The sequence below is a fragment of the Hypanus sabinus genome, chromosome 13, assembly GCF_030144855.1.
Source record: "Hypanus sabinus isolate sHypSab1 chromosome 13, sHypSab1.hap1, whole genome shotgun sequence".
NCBI lineage: Eukaryota > Metazoa > Chordata > Chondrichthyes > Myliobatiformes > Dasyatidae > Hypanus > Hypanus sabinus.
The window spans coordinates 58,872,329-58,891,897 of NC_082718.1; the positions used below are offsets into that span (position 1 = coordinate 58,872,329).

The window sequence follows — 19,569 nt, forward strand, 5'->3', positions numbered from 1 at the left end:
GTTTGGAGTTGAGAGTTGCGCTTGACTTGGATTAAAGTGAGGGAGAGTCGCGCAAATTGTCATCCTCACTCTCTCATCCTGACCTATCTGTATCCAGTTGCAAGACGGAGTCGAGACGGCTGGAGATAAGTCGGGATGCAGTGGATGGCCAGCAGTGTCCTACATGTCTCACTGTGCCCTCAACGCTTTGCTGGGTCCGCCTTTCTACTCATTGGACCACCAAATGGTGGTCTTCTCCGTGTAGTCCACTGAATTCAGTCTTGGCATGCATAGGTAGACGAGCCCTAACTCACCGAGGGTTTGAGGCCCATCGGCTACCCTCACCAGGTTTTGCTGGCCAGTCAAAGCCATTGCCCAGGGTGTGGCTGCTGTTGCATGCAAACAGCTACGGGGAACCACTGGTGAGAGCTGAGTGTCAGGTGAGGACCAATGCGGACGAACTACTCAGAAGAGTACGGCGTGTTCCCTGTCAGAGTTACTACCTCTCCCTGACAGCCCATACACCCAGAAAGGGTGTCCATAGTGAACAGTAGACAACCCTGATAGCTGGAACCTATTGTGTTCAGACACCTCTGATATCCCAATGTGTTGGCACTGTCAAAGCTGCAAGGCAGTCAGCACTTCCCAGCGTTCCTACCAAAATGAACATGGTAAAGACACAGATCCAGATTCATCTGTCTTGTAGCCACGGGCATCCCAGTGTCGGGGGGCCTTCCTAACTGGGCTTATTGAAAATAGGAGGAATGAGTGTAGACTATCGACCATTTTATCAAGCTCCCTGTAGTCCTTCACAGGCGCATTGTGGTGTGTAAACTTGACTAAGTATTTACTGCATGAAGAGTTCTTTAAAAATAAAACAAGGATGGTGATTTTCCAGGAGAGACAGCATGTGGTCCATTAGCTCCCACAGCTTAGCATCGCCAAGACCAGGTAACAAGAACAACTGTTTGGCGCACTCAGACTCCAGTCATCCAAAAGTCTGTAAAAGGTGTTCAGGCAAGTGTTCAAGCAGACTCACAACTCTTGTGGCCAGGGAGTTTCCGAGCAACACGACCACATAGTAGAATTTGGTATCATCGGCGGTGATTTCTCAGACAGTTAATTGGGCCTCAGCTTGTACAAACCAAGCGACAGCATTTTGCTCCCAAAGCTCCAACGGTTTTAAAGCGAATGTATTGGCTGATATGTTTAGTAACTGGAATGATTTTGGAGCATCGGGGTCACAAATGTAGGTTTTCGCAAATAAAACAAAGTGAGGCTGTGCTATGTTTAATGAAACCCGTAACACATTTTATTGAACTCCAAAACCTAAACACAAAAGTGCACTAAAAATCCTTACGTAACAATGTCATCACATCAGACCAGCCTCTTAAAACCAAACCCTAACTCAATGTCAGTGGTTGTGAATAATACATTTCTCCCAATTGCGTTACCCTACAAGACCCAAGATACTAATGACAAAAATTGAGTAAATTTATATTTTAGAACATAAGACATACGAGCAGAATTAGGCTAATCAGCCTATCAAGTCTGTTCTGCCATTTGATCATAGCTCATTTATTTTCCCCCTCAAACCCATTCTCCTTCCATCCCCCTATAACCTTAAATGCTCTTTCTAATCAAGAGCCTACCAACTTCCGCTTTAAATATCCCCAATGACTTGGCCTCCATAGCAGCCTGTGGCAATGAATTCTAAAGATTCACCACCCTCTAGCTGAAGAAATTTCTCCTCATCTTTGTTCTAAACGGTTGTCTTTCAATCCTGAGGCTGTGTCCTTTGGTCCTAGACTCCCTTGAAACATCCTCTCCACGTCTACTCTATCCAGCTATCCATGACTTTCAAAATTTGATAGGCTTTAATGAGATCCTCCCTCGTTCTTCTAAACTCCACTGAATACAGGCCCAGAGACAATAAATGTTTGTCATACATTAACCACTTCATTCTCAGGATCACTCTTTCAAACTTCATCTGCACCCCCGCCAATGAATGCGCATACTTTCTTTGGTATGGGGCCTAAGATTTCTCACAATAAACTATATGTAGTCTGACCAATGCCTTATAAAGCCTCAGAATTACATTCCTGATTTATATTCTAGTCGTCTCAAAATGAATGCTACCATTGCATTTGTCTTCCTTACTACCGAGTCAACCTACAAGTTAACGTTTATGGAATCTTGTACTAGGACTCCCAGATCCCTTTGCACCTCCAATTTCTGAATTTGCCCCCCCCCATGTAGAAAGTAGTCTATGCCTTTATTTTTCCTCATGAATGCTCCCTTTACAGTGCCATGTGCCTGTGATGCAGCTACGAGTTTTTTCATTGCATCTACTTGTTTACATTACGTACTTGTACATAAGATGACTTATGACTGATGACTTTGACTTTGACAATATTCAAGCTATGGTTTAATCCCCTGTTAATGTTTTATAGAGCTGTACTGAGATTCTTCCTTCTCCTGTATTCTATGTCTAGCTTATGAAGGCGAGCTTTTAATACACCTTCTTCACATACCTATCGACTTCTACTGCCACCTTGAGGGACCTATGGTCTTAATGCTCCTAAATACTTCCAATTGCAATTACCATTCATATTGCATGTCTTACCAATATTAGGTCCCATAAAATGCATCTCATCTCATTCTTAGGAATAAATTCCATCTGCCATTTTGCTCCCCAATTTACCATCTGATCAATAACATTATATTCACTGCTGATCAATAGCATTCTCAGTTTTGCCTTCCCCTTCCTAAGAATATGCTGCAGGTGCTGCTAAAATTTTTGATTTTCATATACAAGAACATTTAGATCACCCTGTACAACCCTTCTCTAACTTTATAATAGTCTACATTTAGATTCCTCTTACCAATGTGCATTAAACTCCATAACTCCATTTGCAAAGTTTTGACCTACGCATTTATTTTCATATCATTGGCAAATCTGAATGTCTTACACTCCGCTCCCTACTCCAATCATTAGTATAAATAGTAAATAATTGAGAGCCAATCACTGATCCCTGGACACTCCACTTGTTACATGCTTGCAGCCTAGAAAGGTCCTATTAATTCTGACTGTCTATTTTCTAAATGACAACCAATATTCAATTGATGCTAACACACTTCTCAAATACCAAACATGAGGAAATCTGCAGATGCTGGAAATTCAAACAACACACACAAAATGCTGGTGGAACACAGCAGGCCAGGCAGCATCTATAAGGAGAAGCACTGTCGACGTTTCGGGCCGAAACCCTTCGTCAGGACTAACTGAAAGGAAAGATACTAAGAGATTTGAAAGTAGTGGTGAGAGGGGGAAATGTGAAATGATAGGGGAAGACCGGAGGGGGTGGGATGAAGCTAAGAGCTGGAAAGGTGATTGGCGAAAGTGATACAGAGCTGGAGAAGGGAAAGGATCATGGGACGTGAGGCCACAGAGCTGGAGAAAGCTCTGTATCATTTTCGCCAATCACCTTTCCAGCTCTTAGCTTCATTCCCCCCCCCCCCACCCCGCCCTGGTCTTCTCCTATCATTTCGCATTTCCCCCTCCCCCTCCTATTTTCAAATCTCTTACCATCTTTCCTTTCAGTTAGTCCTGATGAAGGGTCTCGGCCTGAAACGTCGACAGTGCTTCTCCTTATAGATTCTGCCTGGCCTGCTGTGTTCCACCAGCATTTTGTGTGTGTTGTCTCAAATACCATGAGCTTTTATCTTGTGCATCAGCCTTTTATGTGACACTTTGTCAAATCCTGTTTTAAAATCCACATACTCCACATCTACAAGTTCCCCTTTATCGACCCTGCTTATTACATTCTCAAGGAACTGTAACAAACTTGTCATACATGATCGATCTTTCATAAAAACATGAGACAAAGGGTCTTGGCCTAAAAGGTCAAATATTCATTTCCTCCGTAGATGCTGCCTGATCTGCTGAGTTCTTCCAGCATTTTATGTATTAATCAAGGATTACAATGTTAACTTGGTTTGATTAAAATTCTTTAAATAACTGGCTAGTTCTTCCTTGATTATAGATGCTAACACCTTGCCAACAACAGCTGTTAATCTCATAGGCCTGCAGATATCCATTTTTTGTCTTCCTCCCTGCTTGAACATTTGCAGTTTTCCATTTTGCTGGTACCTTGAGGGGTAATCTTATGTGTGAGTTACCTAATTATCCCATGATCTCAAACATGCAGAATGTCCCAAGTGACCCCGCTCCCTTTTTCAGATCTTGTTCTCACAATGCATAAATCAACAGCTCCCCCCCAATCTCAAGCATGCAGAAAAACAGAATTCAGAAATAAATCATAGTTTCAAATGCAGTTTCCACCAGAGACTGTGGGGTTTCAATCCCATTCTAATATCAATTATTAGCCCAACATTCAAAATAAAAAAGGCAAGAACATAGGTTGTAACAGCTTGACCTCACTTATTAAGTTTTTAAAAATTCAGCTTGAATTAGTCTATTCAAGGGAATGCATAAATATCAATAAACCTTTGGTTTTGCATGCAATAAATCATGTGAAAATGAGAATTCAGGTACCATGAACTGCATGATCTTGATATTCATGCAAGATAGCAGTCCAGTTTGCATTGTAAACTTTTCTCCTTGGAACGACAGAGGATGAGTGGTGACCTGATAGAGGTGTACAAGATGATGAGAGGCATTGATTGTGTGGATAGTCAGAGGCTTTTTTCCCAGGGCTGAAATGGTTGCCACAAGAGGACACAGATTTAAAGTGCTGGGGAGTAGGTACACAGGAGATGTCAGGGGTAAGTTTTTTACACAGAGAGTGGTGAATGTGTGGAATGGACTGCCAGCAACGGTGGTGGAGGAGGATACGATAGGGTCTTTTAAGAGGCTTTTGGGTAGGTACATGGAACTTAGTAAAATAGAGGGCTATTAGGTAAGCCTTGTAATTTCTAAGGTAGGGACATGTTCAGTATAATTTTGTGGGCTGAAGGGCCTGTATTGTGCTGTAGGGTTTCTATGTTACTGCTAATGCAGATTTTCATTGTCACTTGGTTGGTTATCCTTCAAATTAGAATGTGCTTCCTGAACAATAAGGCTGGGGTGTGTGGAGAGAAAGAGCTGTCTTTGCCTCTGTATTATGAGGTATGGGTCATTTTAACTGGGTTTCATGATCAAGATTAATCACCAAACCAAACTCCACAGGGAGCTACACGTAGGACTTCAAGTGACATGAAGATGCTGGAAGTGATGCCTGGAGCAGCAAAATTGTGTATGGCCTTGAATTGCATTCCTGCCCTCCCACCCCACAAAGACACAAGAAGTTATTCAAAAATAACTTGCTGTGTCTTTTCTGGCACCACCTCTACTTCTCAACTATAATGCAGTGAAGACCAGGCATTGTGTCTCAAGTCCTCAACTGATATCACTAATACAGTCTAGGATCAAAAACATCAAAGAGCAAGACTGAGATCGGATAACAGTGATTATCTCCTATACCTTAACTACAGAAATACTGCCCCTCAACACCACTTTCAAACCCTCTACCTAATTTCCTATGGACAGTGAGAGTTATAAGTGCCCTATATTTATTTGACCCCCTTGGTGTGAGGTTATGTTGCAGTTCTATACTAGACTATATATTGTGTTCATTTCTGGTCACCTCATTATAGGAAGGATGTGGATTGCAGAGAGATTTACCAGGATGCTGCTTGGTCTAGAGGGCGTGTCTTATCAGTTGAGCAAGCTAGGGCTTTTCTCCTTGGAGCGAAGGAGGATGAGAGGAGATTTGATAGATGGTATGGATTCCTCGAAGGGATTAACAGGACTTAGGGTTGAACCCAGTCACTGTACCTGTGAGGAAGCAGCTCTACTCAATGTGGGACTGTGCTCTCAAGCACAGTGCATGTTTGTGGCTAGGTTAGAGTTTAGGAACAGGGATGTGGAGGAGTTAGAAACCAAGCCAGAGTCTAGGCTCCATTCTCTGCGTTCAAAGGCCAGTGACATGGATGGGTGATGATGGACATCAGTGGTTGTGGGGTTATCTCTCAAGCATAGTGTGTGTTTGTGGGGACATTAGAGTTTAGGGACAGGGATGTGGAGGAGTTCAAAGCCAGGCCAGAGTCTACATTTGAAGTCCAGCGAGATGGCCAGGTGATGATGTACACCTGAACTCTAGGCCTCCACTCCATGCTCGAAGGCCAGTAGCATGGATTAGAAGCATGGATGTGGAGAAGTTAGAAGCCAGTCCAGGAGTCTTGGCCAGGGGCTCCCAAACTGGGATCAATGGGCCCCTTGCTTAATGGTATTGGCCGATGGCATAAAAAAGGGTGGGAACCCCTGGTCTAGGGTTATACCAGGTAGCATAATATTAAAATTATTAGAGGAAAGTATAGGGAGGATGTCCGAGGTAAAGCTCTATAACTATGATTATATTTGCTTGCTTCAATATCTTAAAAATACAGTTGAAATCTCTCCAACTTTCTAAATATCAGGGAATATGAGGACAAAATGAAAACACCAACATTACATCAGCTATAACTCCAGGGTCAGCCTTTTGCTGTAAGCTCAGTGTTTGCAGGTTCAAAATTCACGGGCACTCCACAGAGCCAAGGGAATACGACATAGCTGTAGGTGTATTTTGGATGATGTATGGGCCAAAATTGCCCTCTCAAAGAGATGCCAAAGATCCCATAGCATTTCGAAGAGCGAGGAATTCCCTCTGGTGTCCTAGTCAACCTTTATTTAACTTCACAGAAGCTCACTATACTCAAATTGATCCCTACCTAACATCAGTATTCCTAAAGAACATTATTTCCACAAAGTAGTCTGGGCTCACTAAGGCAATGACTGAAGCAATGGAAGTGTTTACTTTCCTTGAAACACTATGAAGCTAATTCCAGGGATGAGAGGATTTTCCTATCAAAAGAGGCTAAACAAGTTGTGTCTGTATTTTTTGGAGTTTAGAATAATGAGGGGTAATTTACCAAGACATGCAGGATACTGGGTCATGTGTAAGACAGGGTGGATGTTGAGATGTTTTCACTAGTGGGAGAGTCTCAAACAAGAGGACAGAGTTACAAAATGAGGGGATGGTCATTTAAAACTGAGGTGTGTAGAATTTCAGTGCCTGGAATTCTCCAACCTAGAGGCTAGATCATTAGAAACATTCAAAGCAGAGGTAGATAGAGCTTTGAAAAAGTATGATTTGATACAGAGGAGAAGCTGATGCCAGGTGCTGGGCCAGGTTAGAAGGGCCAAATGGTCTATTGCTGCTTGGATTTTCCTACTTCCTGATGTTCTACAAAGAGGCAGTAAAATGGGAAAGGAAAGAAAGTACTATTGTTGAGAATCCAACTAAAATTTAATCTCCAAGATTATGTGGTATTTTATGAGTGTGGTTAAAATACAATACTGTATGTTATTGTGTGTGAGGGAGGATGATGGAGCAGAGGACGGTGTTGTGTATTTCTAATTACCTGGAGCTGACCTCATTGCTCTAATTCTAGAAATATATGTAGGCCAATTCCTTTCCAGAAAGAACATTAGTGAACTATACTTTTATAACAAAAACATTAGTTGCCAAATAGTTCATTCCTACAAAAGTGAGAGTTATTTATCGCATGTTTTGCTTACAAAAGGGGCAGGATATTGATGTTACAGATGAGGCTTCTGCCTCACAGCACCAGAGCCCCAGGGTCAATCGTCACCTTTGGTGCTGTTTGTGTAGAGTTTGCATGTATCCTTATGGCTGCTGAGGTTTTCCTTGGGTGTTCTGGTTTCCTTACATGTCCCAAAGACATGTAGGTTGGTAGGTCAAGTTTCCCCTGGCATGTCAGCAAGTGATAGAATCTGGTTGCTGGGAATAAAATACGATTGGTGTGCATTTCATATTAATGGGTGTTTGATAATCAATGCAAATTTGGTGGGCCATGGAGGAATTGAAATATGGAAGAAAACGGTGAACTCAAATGGGCCAAGGGTAGTGGAAGTAGACAGACCAATTGTCTTTGTTCTTGCCATGAGGTGGAAGGAAAGGAGGCTGCCATTTTTCTTCCATATTTGAATTCTTCCATGGTCCACCAAATCTGCACTGTTCCTACAAAGTGAAACTCAATAGCATGAATGGCAGTGATGCTTCAGTACCAGATGAACTCAATGCCTTCCATGCATGCTTTGAAATGGAGAACACAACTACAGTTGTGATGATCCCTGCTGCACCTGATAACCCTGTGATCGTCTCAGAGACCGAGGTTAGACTGTCTTTAAAGAGAGTAAACCCTCGCAAGGCAGAAGGTACTGATGGGGTGCCTGGTAAGTTTCTGATAACCTGTGCCAACCAACTAGCGGGAGTATTCAAGGACATTTTCAACCTCTCACTGCTACAGGTGGAAGTTCCCACTTGCTTCAAAAAGGCAACAATTATACCAGTGCCTAAGAAGAATAATGTGGGCTGCCTTAATGACTGTCGCCCAGTAGCACTCACATCGACAGTAATGAAATGCTTTGAAAGGTTGGTCATGACTAGACTGAACTCCTGCCTCAGCAAAGACCTGGACCCATTGCAATTTGCCTATCACCACAATAGGTCAACAGCAGACGCAATCTCAATGGCTCTCCACACGGCTTTAGACCACCTAGTCAACACAAACACTTATGTCAGGATGCTGTTCATCGACTATAGCTCAGCATTTAATACCATCATTTCCACAATCCTGATTGAGAAGTTGCTGAATCTGGGCCTCTGTAGCTCCCTCTGTAATTGGATCCTCAACTTCCTAACTGGAAGACCACAATCTGTGCGGATTGGTGATAACATATCCTCCTTGCTGAAGATCAACACTGGTGCACCTCAGGGGTGTGTGCTTAGCCCACTGCTCTATACTCAATATACACATAACTGTGTGACTAGGCATAGCTCAAATACCATCTATAAATGTGCTGATGATACAGCCATTGTTGGTAGAATCTCAGGTGGTGATGAGTGGGTGTACAGGAGTGAGATATGCCAACTAGTGGAGTGGTGCTGCAGCAACTGGCACTCAATGTCAGTAAGATGAAAGAGCTGACTGTGGACTTCAGGAAGGGTAAGACGAAGGAGTACATACCAGTCCTCATAGAAGGATCAGAAGTGGAAAGAGTGAGCAGTTTCAAGTTCCTGGGTGTCAGGATCTCTGAGGATCTAACCTGGTCCCTACATACCAATGTAGTTATAAAGAAGGCAACACAGCGGCTATACTTCATTAGGAATTTGAAGAGATTTGGTTTGTCAACAAATACATTCAAAAACTTCTATAGTTGTACTGTGGAGACCATTCTGACAGGCTGCATCACTGTCTGGTATGGAGGGACTACTGCACAGGACCAAAAGAAGCTGTAGAAGGCTGGAAATCTAGGCAGCTCCATCTTGGCTACTAGCCTACAAAGTACCCAGGATATCTTCAGGGAGCGGTGTCTCAGAAAGACAGCTTCAATTATTAAGGACCTCCAGCACCCAGGGCATGCCCTTTTCTCACTGTTACCATCAGGAAGGAGGTACAGAAGCCTAAAGGCACACACTTAACAATTCAGGAACAGCTTCTTCCCCTCTGCCATCCGATTCCTAAATGGATATTGAACCTTTGGACTCTACCTCACTTTTTTTAATATACAGTATTTCTGTTTTTGCACATTTTTTAAAAAAATCTATTCAATATATGTATACTATAATTGATTAATTTGTTTATTTACTATTATTTTTTTTCCTCTGATTATGTATTGCATTGAACTGCTGCTGCTAAGTTAACAAATTTTACATCACATGCCAGTGATAATAAACCTGATTCTGATTCTGATTCTGATTTGTGAAGTACCCCTATGTCTTCCATTTTGTGAGCTTGACATGCTTGGCTTGATTAATGTTTCAAAGTAGACACAATGATGCTCTAGGTAATCTGCTGGACTGGAGATCATTTGCAAATAAGAAGTTATTTGTGATGTGTTCTTTGGTTATAATATGCAGGTTTGTGACTGTTGGGGTTGTGTCTGCCCTGAGTGACTCAAACTGATTACTGGTTTTGTAACTGATTTTAAACAAAGAGCAGAACAGGGGCAATAAATGGATGCTGGCTTGGACCAGAGTAAATAAGAAGGTGCTAAACGTCAATCAGATGACCCACAGAAAGACAATATTTGAAATCATAAGTAATGGATACAAACGCAGATGTTTTTCAGATACAAGATAGCGGTAACACCGGAGATTCACCCCCTCGCCAGGGGTTGGAAGAAGAAAGGATTGATCATCTGGTCAATGGAGATCCCCTATTTCGGTGTTATAAATTGGGAAAGTGGCCTGAGTGAGTATTGGTACAAAGGGAACAGCAGAATTCACATTTTAAGTTGTTGGCCCAGAGTTAACATGTTTGTTCAGAGACAATAATGTGCGAGCACTGATTAATTAAGAGTCGTGTAGTAAGCTTCCTAGCCTAGTTCCATTGATGAATGGTCAACATATTTTGGCATCCTGGGGTGCGCTCAAAAAAAAAGAATAGAGGTTTGGGACCCTAATTTTCAGTTGAATCACCCACGGAAAAGGGAGAGGACAAGAAGAACCCAAGGGGTTCAGGAGATTGGAGAGATTATTTTCTTAAATATTCATGAAGAAAATGGCCCGACTATGAGGCGTGGATAGGAGAGACTGAGAGTGGGGTTGGGGGGGGGTCAGGGACCCTGGGGGGACGAATTATAGAAAGCAGTTAGTGAAAAGAAATCTAAGAAATTACAAGAGATTTTAAAAAATTACAATGGAATGTATGTGGGAAGCGGGGAGAGAAAAACAGAAACTGGCAGAGGAATTGAGTAAGTGTAAGGAAGAGCTGGAGAGAGTATAGTCTAGTGAATTTAATCCACCAGTCAGTTTCAGACTCTGTGAGAAAGCATAATGAGAGAAAAGGAGAAACAGGAAGAGGAATATAAAAAGGCGAGTGCAGAATTAGAGAAATGGAAAAGTCAGTGTCCAGGTTTACAGACTGCTATGAATTTTGACAGAAATCGGCAGCTGAGAAAAAAGGCAGCTCCGATCACACTAACTGTTTAAAACAGGTCGAAAAGCTGCAGTCAACTCTCAGTTCAGAGGAATGATATGTACATTTGGTGCGAGAGCTGACAGTGACGGTGATGTAGATTTAGCATATGAGGCAACACTCTGTCAAAGTGAGGATGACTGGGGAAGTGGCCCATGACCCCATGGGTTTTTCCAAGAGGGGATGGAACCCTTCAATAGCCCTGCCCCAATAGCGCCCATGGTAACCGAGAGAGTTGAGATGCCACAGCCAGGCATCTAGTTGTGACATGGTATTCTACCCTTTTTGATGTTGCCCAATTGAGTGCGATAGCTGTGAATATACCAAAATATGGGCTGAGAGAAGACCCTCAGAAACTTTTCCAGCACATTCAAGATAATTCAGGATAATTCATAGTTTAGATGAAGCAGAGGAATGGAAGTTTGTCCTGTGCCTAACTTCAGTGTTACACTCGGCCCTACAGTAGGAACAGGGACAAGGCCAAGGGACACTGGGTGATTTACAGGAGGCTATCTCAGAAGCTGCAGGGATAATTGAGGTGATCTGGTGGAGGCTTTGGGTAAGTGCAGACGACAGAAAGGGGAGCACCCCTCCGCATTTGTGACCAGTTCTCTCAAGTGCTTATGGTCCTACTTTGGACAGTCAGAATTTGACTTGACAACAGAACAGTAGCTGGCTGAGGACCTTGGTATCATACAGTACTAAGGAGAGCAGAAAAGTGGGTGAAATGTTTGATCCTACAGATCCCACACATACTGAAGCATGGGTTCTCAGAAGTATGGGAAAAGGAAGTAAGGGAGAAAGGTTCTAAGGAGGATAAGGGGAAGCAGGTTTCTCAAATGACCTCTATATGAGAACAAGGTGTGAAGTGGCAGAATGAAGGGAGAGGGGGTGCCTATCAGGGGATGCCACCCCCACGCTCAACAGCACCACCTAGTAGGAGGAGTGGTCAAGGACAAGGTCAGAATGCTTACATTCCCCCTGTTATGAATACCAGATCCCCATGGAAATATTTGAATTACAGGCACAAAAGTTATCTTATCAGGGATTCCCCATAACCCAGACAGATTGAGAATGGTCAGGATGTAGCTGAGGCTCCATTGCCCTAAGGTCAAGCACAATACCCACAATGTAATATCCAGGATGCCAATGGAAATCCACGGCTGCATCCAGAATTACCTACAGGGATTCCAAGTGCACAATGACGGTGTCAGGCCTCCATTACACCATGTAAAATTTCTTTGTGTTATAGGAGGCTCTAGAACCACCCTAAACACATCCACATTCAATGCAGCAAGTTGGGAAATACAAGATACTATTATTTTAAGTTCATTTACTGGACACACACAAGTAGGGGAGTTGATCTCACCACTGAATGTACATTTGGGACAACAGAGTGTGCTCATCAATTTGCCAACTGCTTAAAAACATATTCTAGGAAGTGATTTTATTAAGAAAGCAGGTTTAAGTTTACATCTGATTAATTGTATGATTTGGCAGCTTAATGATGATAGCAGGTCCCTATTGACATTCCAGTAGGACGATACGAGGACCAGGATATACAGTATACTGTTGGGATATGACAGATGACTCAAAGGCCAGATTAATTATTTTAGAATGCCAGGCAGTATCTGCTAAACATAAGCATAAACCGCAGCAGGAGTTACAAGCCAGCCTCTGCTCCGTGCTCTGCATTCGATGGCCAGTGACATGGACGGGGAATGACGGACATCTAGCATCTAGGCATTCGCTCCTCACTTGAAGGCCAGTGACATGGCTGTGTAATAAAGGACATCCATGGATGTCGGATTATTCCGGCTTGATGGATCCTGGGATCAGAAGTCAGTGTAAGCAGGAGGCATGAGGGCCAGTGAATCAGCAAGCCTGGAGTTTGTGGCCTGCAGATCAGGCTTGTCATCAGCCTGTCCAGAGGTGAAAATAGAAGGTGGATTGCAAATCCGGTCATCAAAGACCGATGGCCAAAGCCTGGAGACTGGAAGCTCAAAAGCCGATCCTGTGGTTGGAAAACTGGCTGTATGGGTGGGTGGGAAGTAGGGAGACAGGGGCATTTTTGTTACTGTTTTGTTGTTTGTTGTGTTCTGTGTTGTTCTGCTGAACATGGTGGGCATGCTATGTTGGCACCGGAATGTAATGCAACATCTGTGGGCTGCCCTCAGCACATCCTTGTGTTGGTTATTAATATAAAGTGGAATGCATCATTTGCATTTCAATATATGTCTAATAAATAAATCTAATCTAATCTAAACTGCTCAGGACCATTGAATAAAATAGTTATAACTAGTTTTTGTGAGAACAAACATAACCCTTCCTACAAGCAGTGGAGACTTTGGCTTTGGATAGCTCAGGGAAATGGCTGACTGATTTCTCCTCCACCACTGCACAATACTTCCCCAACCCCAGTCAGCTGAGACCCAGATTTCCCAAGATTTCAAGCTTCCTAGCAGTCATGACAAGTGGCAACTCAAAGAGGCATGTATCATCCCACACCAAGCAATTGCTCAAAGTGGTCCAAATATCACAAACTCCCCCCCCCCCCCGGATTCCTGATTATTGGCTATTGCTGTGCTGTTCTCAATGTTAAATAAACAGTGTAAGCAGAAAAAGTACCTTGATTTGAATTTCCACTACAGTTAAAGCAGCAGAAACAGTTAAAAGAGCCTCATTTTCTCCCACCGGCTTGATTTCCCAGGACTGGAAAGGCATGTTGACGTAATTTCCCTGAATCAGGGTGAAAGTATTGAACATGTCCATCTTAAAGGACATTAGTTGTGTCTCTGGATCAAATGTGACATTGTGAATGCCGTCCGTCCTCCATTGTACTCCTTTGAAAAAGAAACAACAGGTTAAATCTAGTGTTAAAAATTGAGTGAAAAAAGGAATCAGGTCTTTTCCAGGATGCAGCTGAGTGGCAGGCAAGTGCTATGGGAGACAAAGACAAATTCTGGGTGAATGCCTGAGGAAAAGTATGTTTAAGAGGGTACAGGGTGGCCCAATAAATGGCTCAAAGAGGAGAAAGATTTATAATGCCAATAAACCATTGTCCCAACTGCAAGAAGATCTCATGGAAACAAATATTTTCTTGGTATTTTGCAGGCTATAAGTTTAGAAAAATATCTCTTTGTTGGTGAAATTGATTCAACATGGGATCAAAAACATCACAAAATGAGACCAGACAAAGGAATCAGGGAGCCTCTTGAAGATGAGGAATATGTTATGGAGATAGACGGAGGGGAGGATAAAATTCAGGATTTAGCTAGTTATTCGACCTACCTGCAGGAGCCCCAGTCCAACATTGTTCTGGAAAGATTCTACTGTGTCAGGTGTGCCCTACACTGGGTGCCATTAAGACAGAATTGTTCAATTTCCTCAATAAGAGTGTTGCATGTGGAATTGTGTCACCCTCTGTAGCACTAGTGACAGAGGTAGACTATGACAGGAAAAGTCTGCTTGACTTTTCAGTGATGCAGAACAACCTGGAAATACTTGTTATTGTTTCAATCATGAAAAGAAATAACTGCATAATGCTGAGAAAAATTATTATTCAGTTGAATTCCCTAAGGTGCAATATAGAAAAGCAAATGCAGTATTCTGAGTGGAATCTAACCAATACCATGAACAGCTAAAAATAACTACTATCCCTTTGTGTTCCAGCATTTGTGAGATCCATTTTGAGTTTCTAAATAGTTTACATAGCCATACTACTTTTAGTGAGTTTCATAGCTGGATACCTTACATTGCTATGCTCCTCCACAGTTCTAAGCTCTTCACCATCTAAACAATGTTCCAATTATTTTTCAGAACTCCATCTGTAAAATTATTGTAAGATCATTTCTAGCTCTCATTCTTACAACTTACTGTAAAACTTAACTTGAACTTAGCAAATGTTAACATATAGATTTCTATTCCATCATCTAAATATGGTAGAAAGCTGAAATTCCAAGACAGAAGAGAACCACTCTCTTTTTTAATCAGTCTCATACTTTCCTTTATCCTACTTGCCAGTTCTTATTCAGCTGGTCAAGCAGGGAGCATCCTGCAGAAACGGCTCTGTAAAGGCCAGGCACTGAGGTATATATTCTGAACATTCTGCAGACTAAATCAAGAGAGAAGTAGCCACATGAACATGAAAACCAGGAAAATCAGAAGCAAGAGGGAGGGCGTGGAAGCTTTAGGGAGGATGTAGAGGAGATTTACCAGGATGCTTCCTGGATTAGAGAGCATTTCTTATAAGGAGAAGTTGATCAAGCTAGGGTTTTTCTCTTTGGAGCAAGATGATAAGAGGCATAGATCAAGTGGGATAGCCAAAGACTTTTTCCCAGGGCAGAAATGGCTAATATGAGCAGACATAATTTTAAAGTGATTGGAGGAAATTATAGGGAGTGGTTACAGAGGTATGCTCTTTACACAGAGTGGTGGGTGTGCAGAACGTCCTGTCAGAGGTGCTGGTAGAAGCAGATATATTAGGGACACTAAAGAAACTCATAGATGGGCACACGGATGACAGAAAAATGGAGGGCTATATAGGAGGGATTGATCTTATCGAGTTGGTTAAAAGGCTGACATAACATCATGAGCAGTAGGGCCTGTACTGTGCTTTAATAATCTACATAACATGTTCAGTACAGAGATACTCCCCTCTGGTTAGAATTCAAGAGACAAAGAGAAAAAATGCAATATGCAGAATCAGAAGAAGTCTTGCTGGAGCAATCAGCCATTACAAAGACGCCAAATAAAACATAAAACGTAGAAAAACATAAAATGTGGATCAGGGAATATAAATGGAAAATGAAGCCGAGTTAATGTTTCAGGTCAAGACCCTTTGTCAGAACTGGAAAAGAATCTTTAACAAGTCTTCACCTGAATCACTTTCTACAGATGGTGCCTGAACTGCTGAGTAATTCCAGTGTTTTCTGAGATTATTTTGTTTTTATTTTAGATTTCAAGCACCCATGCACTTTGCTAACTAATGCTCCATCACACTTTTGATTCCAATATTATTAAATTTCAATTTGTTTGTTCCCTCAGCATGATTCCCATATTGCAAATTTACATTTAAAATCAAGAATCCGGAATAAAATGGAAATATTCAACAAAATGCTTGTCGATGCACACACCTGGCTGGTACTCAATATTCTCTCAATGGCTGGTTTATAGTACTGATTCTTTCTTGTTTTATACATATATATCATTAAAACATTCAAGCCAATCAGACAACACACACAAAATGCTGGTGGAACACAGCAGGCCAGGCAGCATCTATAAGGAGAAGCACTGTCGACGTTTCGGGCCGAGACCCTTCGTCAGGAATGACTGAAAGGAAAGATAGTCAGAGATTTGAAAGTAGTGGGGAGAGGGGCATTAACGGAAGTTAGAGAATTCAATGTTCATGCCATCAGGTTGGAGGCCTCCCAGCCAGCATATAAGGTGTTTTTCCTCCAACCTGAGTTTGGATTTATTTTGACAGTAGAGGAGGCCATGGATAGACATATCAGAATGGGAATGGGACGTGGAATTAAAATGTGTGGCCACTGGGAGATCCTGCTTTCTCTGGCGGACAGAGCATAGGTGTTCAGCGAATCGGTCTCCCAGTCTGCGACTGGTCTCACCAATATATAAAAGGCCACACCAGGAGCACCGGACGCAGTATACCACACCAGCCGACTCACAGGTGAAGTGTCACCTGGAAGGACTGTCTGGAGCCCTGAATGGTGGTGAGGGAGGAAGTGTAAGGGCAGGTGTAGAACTTATTCCACTTACAAGGATAAGTGCCAGGAGGGAGATCAGTGGGAAGGGATGGGGGGGGGGGGGGGACAAGTCGACAAGGGAGTCGCGTAGGGAGCAATCCCTGTGGGAAACAGAAAGTGGGGGGAGGGAAAGATGTGCTTGGTAGTGGGATTCTAACTTACGTTAATGCCCCTCCTGCCCTTCTTACCCCATCCCTGACATATTTAATTGTTTGCCTGTTCTCCATCTCCCTCTGGTGCTTCCCCCCACCTTCTCCCAAAGCCTCCCATCCCATGATCCTTTCTTTCCCTTTTCCAGCTCTGTATCACTTTCGCCAATCACCTTTCCAGCTCTTAGCTTCATCCCACCCCCTCCGGTCTTCTCCTATCATTTCGCATTTCCCCCTCCCCCCACTACTTTCACATCTCTCACTATCTTTCCCTTCAGTTAGTCCTGACAGAGGGTCTCAGCCCAAAACGTCGACAGTGCTTCTCCTTATAGATGCTGCCTGGCCTGCTGTGTTCAACCAGCATTTTGTGTGTGTTGTTTGAATTTCCAGCATCTGCAGATTTCTTCGTGTTTGCTCAAGCCAATCAGAAATGGTCATGCCAAAATATCACATTTCTGTGTACCGTATTTGGAATTATTCATTCGTGTGTTTATTTTATCATCCTCATTACAGTGGTGTACGCTATGTACCACAGAACAGGTCTCAACAGGAAAATCAATACCAATCACACATACTCCATCTGAACTTGTTGCATCTTTGAAAACTGTTCTAATGTTTTTTATTAGGCTTCTCAACCCCTACTAGCTGACTCTGTTAGCCCCAGGGATTAGAAGAAATGAAAATACTAATTAGTGGAGGGGGTATTGATTATTTCAGCATACTAATTACAGCATAAACACGTTACAGCAGGGTTGTGTTCGTAGAAAATAGCCCTTACCATGATTTTTTCTGTAATGCAAATCTGTCTATGAAACACAAGTTGAAAAAATACATTTTGCATTATGTGGAAAATAGCAAAAAAATTGCTGTTTCCCACATATATTCTGGGGGAAGGAGTTTTATTGGGTATCTCAAATTTTTGGGTAGTGATTTGTGAATTCAGTAGGGGTGAATATAAAAGTCATTGTGGATTTCAATATGCAAGGTAGGTTGGAAAACTCAAGTTGGTGCTAGATCCCAAGAGAAGGAATTTGTAGAATGCCTATGAGATGGTTTTTTAGAGCATCTTGTGAAAGAGCCCACTAGAATACACAAAGGAGTCAGTAAATGATGTTTTCTTGGATTTTCAGAAACCTTTGACAAAGTGGCGTACATGAGGCCGCTAAACAAGATAAGAGCCCTTGGTATTACAGGAGAGATATTAGCATGGATAGAAGATTGGCTGACTGGGTGGAGGCAAAAAGTTGGGGGGAGACTTTTCTGGTTGGCTGACAATGACTAGTGGTGTTCCACAAACGGTAATGTTCAGACCGCTTCTACTCATGTTATATGTCAATGCGTTGGATGATGGAATTGATGGCTTTGTGGCCAAGATTGTTGATGATACAAAGATAGGTGGAGAGGTAGGTAGTGTTGAGGAAGCAGAGAGTCTGCAGAAGGAGTCCTCATGCAAGATTCCCAAAAGGTTAACATGCAGGTTGAGTCAGTGGTAAGGAAGGCAAATGCATGGTTAGCATTCACTTTGAGAGAACTGCAACGTAAAAGCAAGATGTAGTGCCGAGGCTTGATAAAAGATTGGTCAGACCACACTTGGAATATTGTGAGCTGCCAAAAGCCCCTTATTTAAGAAGGGATATGCTGGCATTGGAGAGGGTCCAGAGGAGGTTATGAGAATGATCCCAGGAATAAAAGGATTAATATATGAGGAGCATTTATTGGCTCTGGATCTTTATTCAATGGAGTTTAGAAGAATGAGGGGGAAGTCTCATTGAAACTTCAAATATTGAAAGGCCTAGAAAGACTGGATGTGGAGTGTATATCTCTTATAGTGAGTGAACCTACAGGGGCCTTAGCAGAGTATTTAAATCATCCTTAGCAACAGGTAAGGTACTGGAGGATTTGAGGATAATTAATGTTTCACTGTTTATGAAAGGCTCTAAAAATAAGCTAGGAAGTTACAGGTTGGTGAGTCTGACATCAGTAGTGGAAAAGTTATTAGAAGGTATTCTAAGGGACCCAATCTATGAGTATTTGAAGAGAGAGGGACTGATTAGGGATAGTTAGCATAACTTTGTGTATGATAGGTCATGTCTAACCAATCTTATAGAGTTGTTTTCAAGTCAAGTCAAGTCACTTTTATTGTAATTTTGACCATAACTGCTATGTACAGCACATAGTAAAAATGAGACAACGTTTTTCAGGACCATGGTGTTACATGACACAGTACAAAAACTAGACTGAACTATGTAAAAAACAACTACACTAGACTACAGACCTACCCAGGATTGCATAAAGTGTACAAAACAGTCCAGGCATTACAATAAATAATAAACAGGACAATATGGCAGTAAGGAGTCAGCCCAGGCTCTGGGTAATGAGGAGTCTGATAGCTTGGGGAAGAAACTGATACATAGTCTGATCGTGAGAGTCCAACTGGTTTGGTGCCTTTTCCCAGACGGCAGGAGGGAGAAGAGTTTGTATGAGGGGTGCGTGGGGTCCTTCAAAATGCTGTTTGCTTTGCGGAAGCAGCGTGTAGTGTAAATGTCCGTGATGGCGTGAAGAGAGACCCTGATGATCTTCTCAGCTGACCTCACTATCCGCTGCAGGGTCTTGTGATCCGAGATAGTGCA

General features: G+C 42.4%; 1 protein-coding gene across 5 annotated transcripts in view; it reads right to left on the reverse strand.

Annotated features, from left to right (window-relative positions):
- The window catches only part of dnai7 (dynein axonemal intermediate chain 7), a 108,372-nt gene that overhangs the window by 11,577 nt on the left and 77,226 nt on the right, over positions 1-19,569 (reverse strand). For 4 of the 5 annotated variants that reach the window (XM_059987691.1, XM_059987690.1, XM_059987692.1 and 1 more), the window contains one exon: positions 13,654-13,868. The exons of the other annotated variant lie outside the window; for it this stretch is intronic. In XM_059987691.1, the coding sequence (XP_059843674.1) occupies positions 13,654-13,868 (215 nt within the window). The remainder of the gene's footprint in view (positions 1-13,653; positions 13,869-19,569) is intronic. 5 annotated transcript variants of the gene reach the window in all.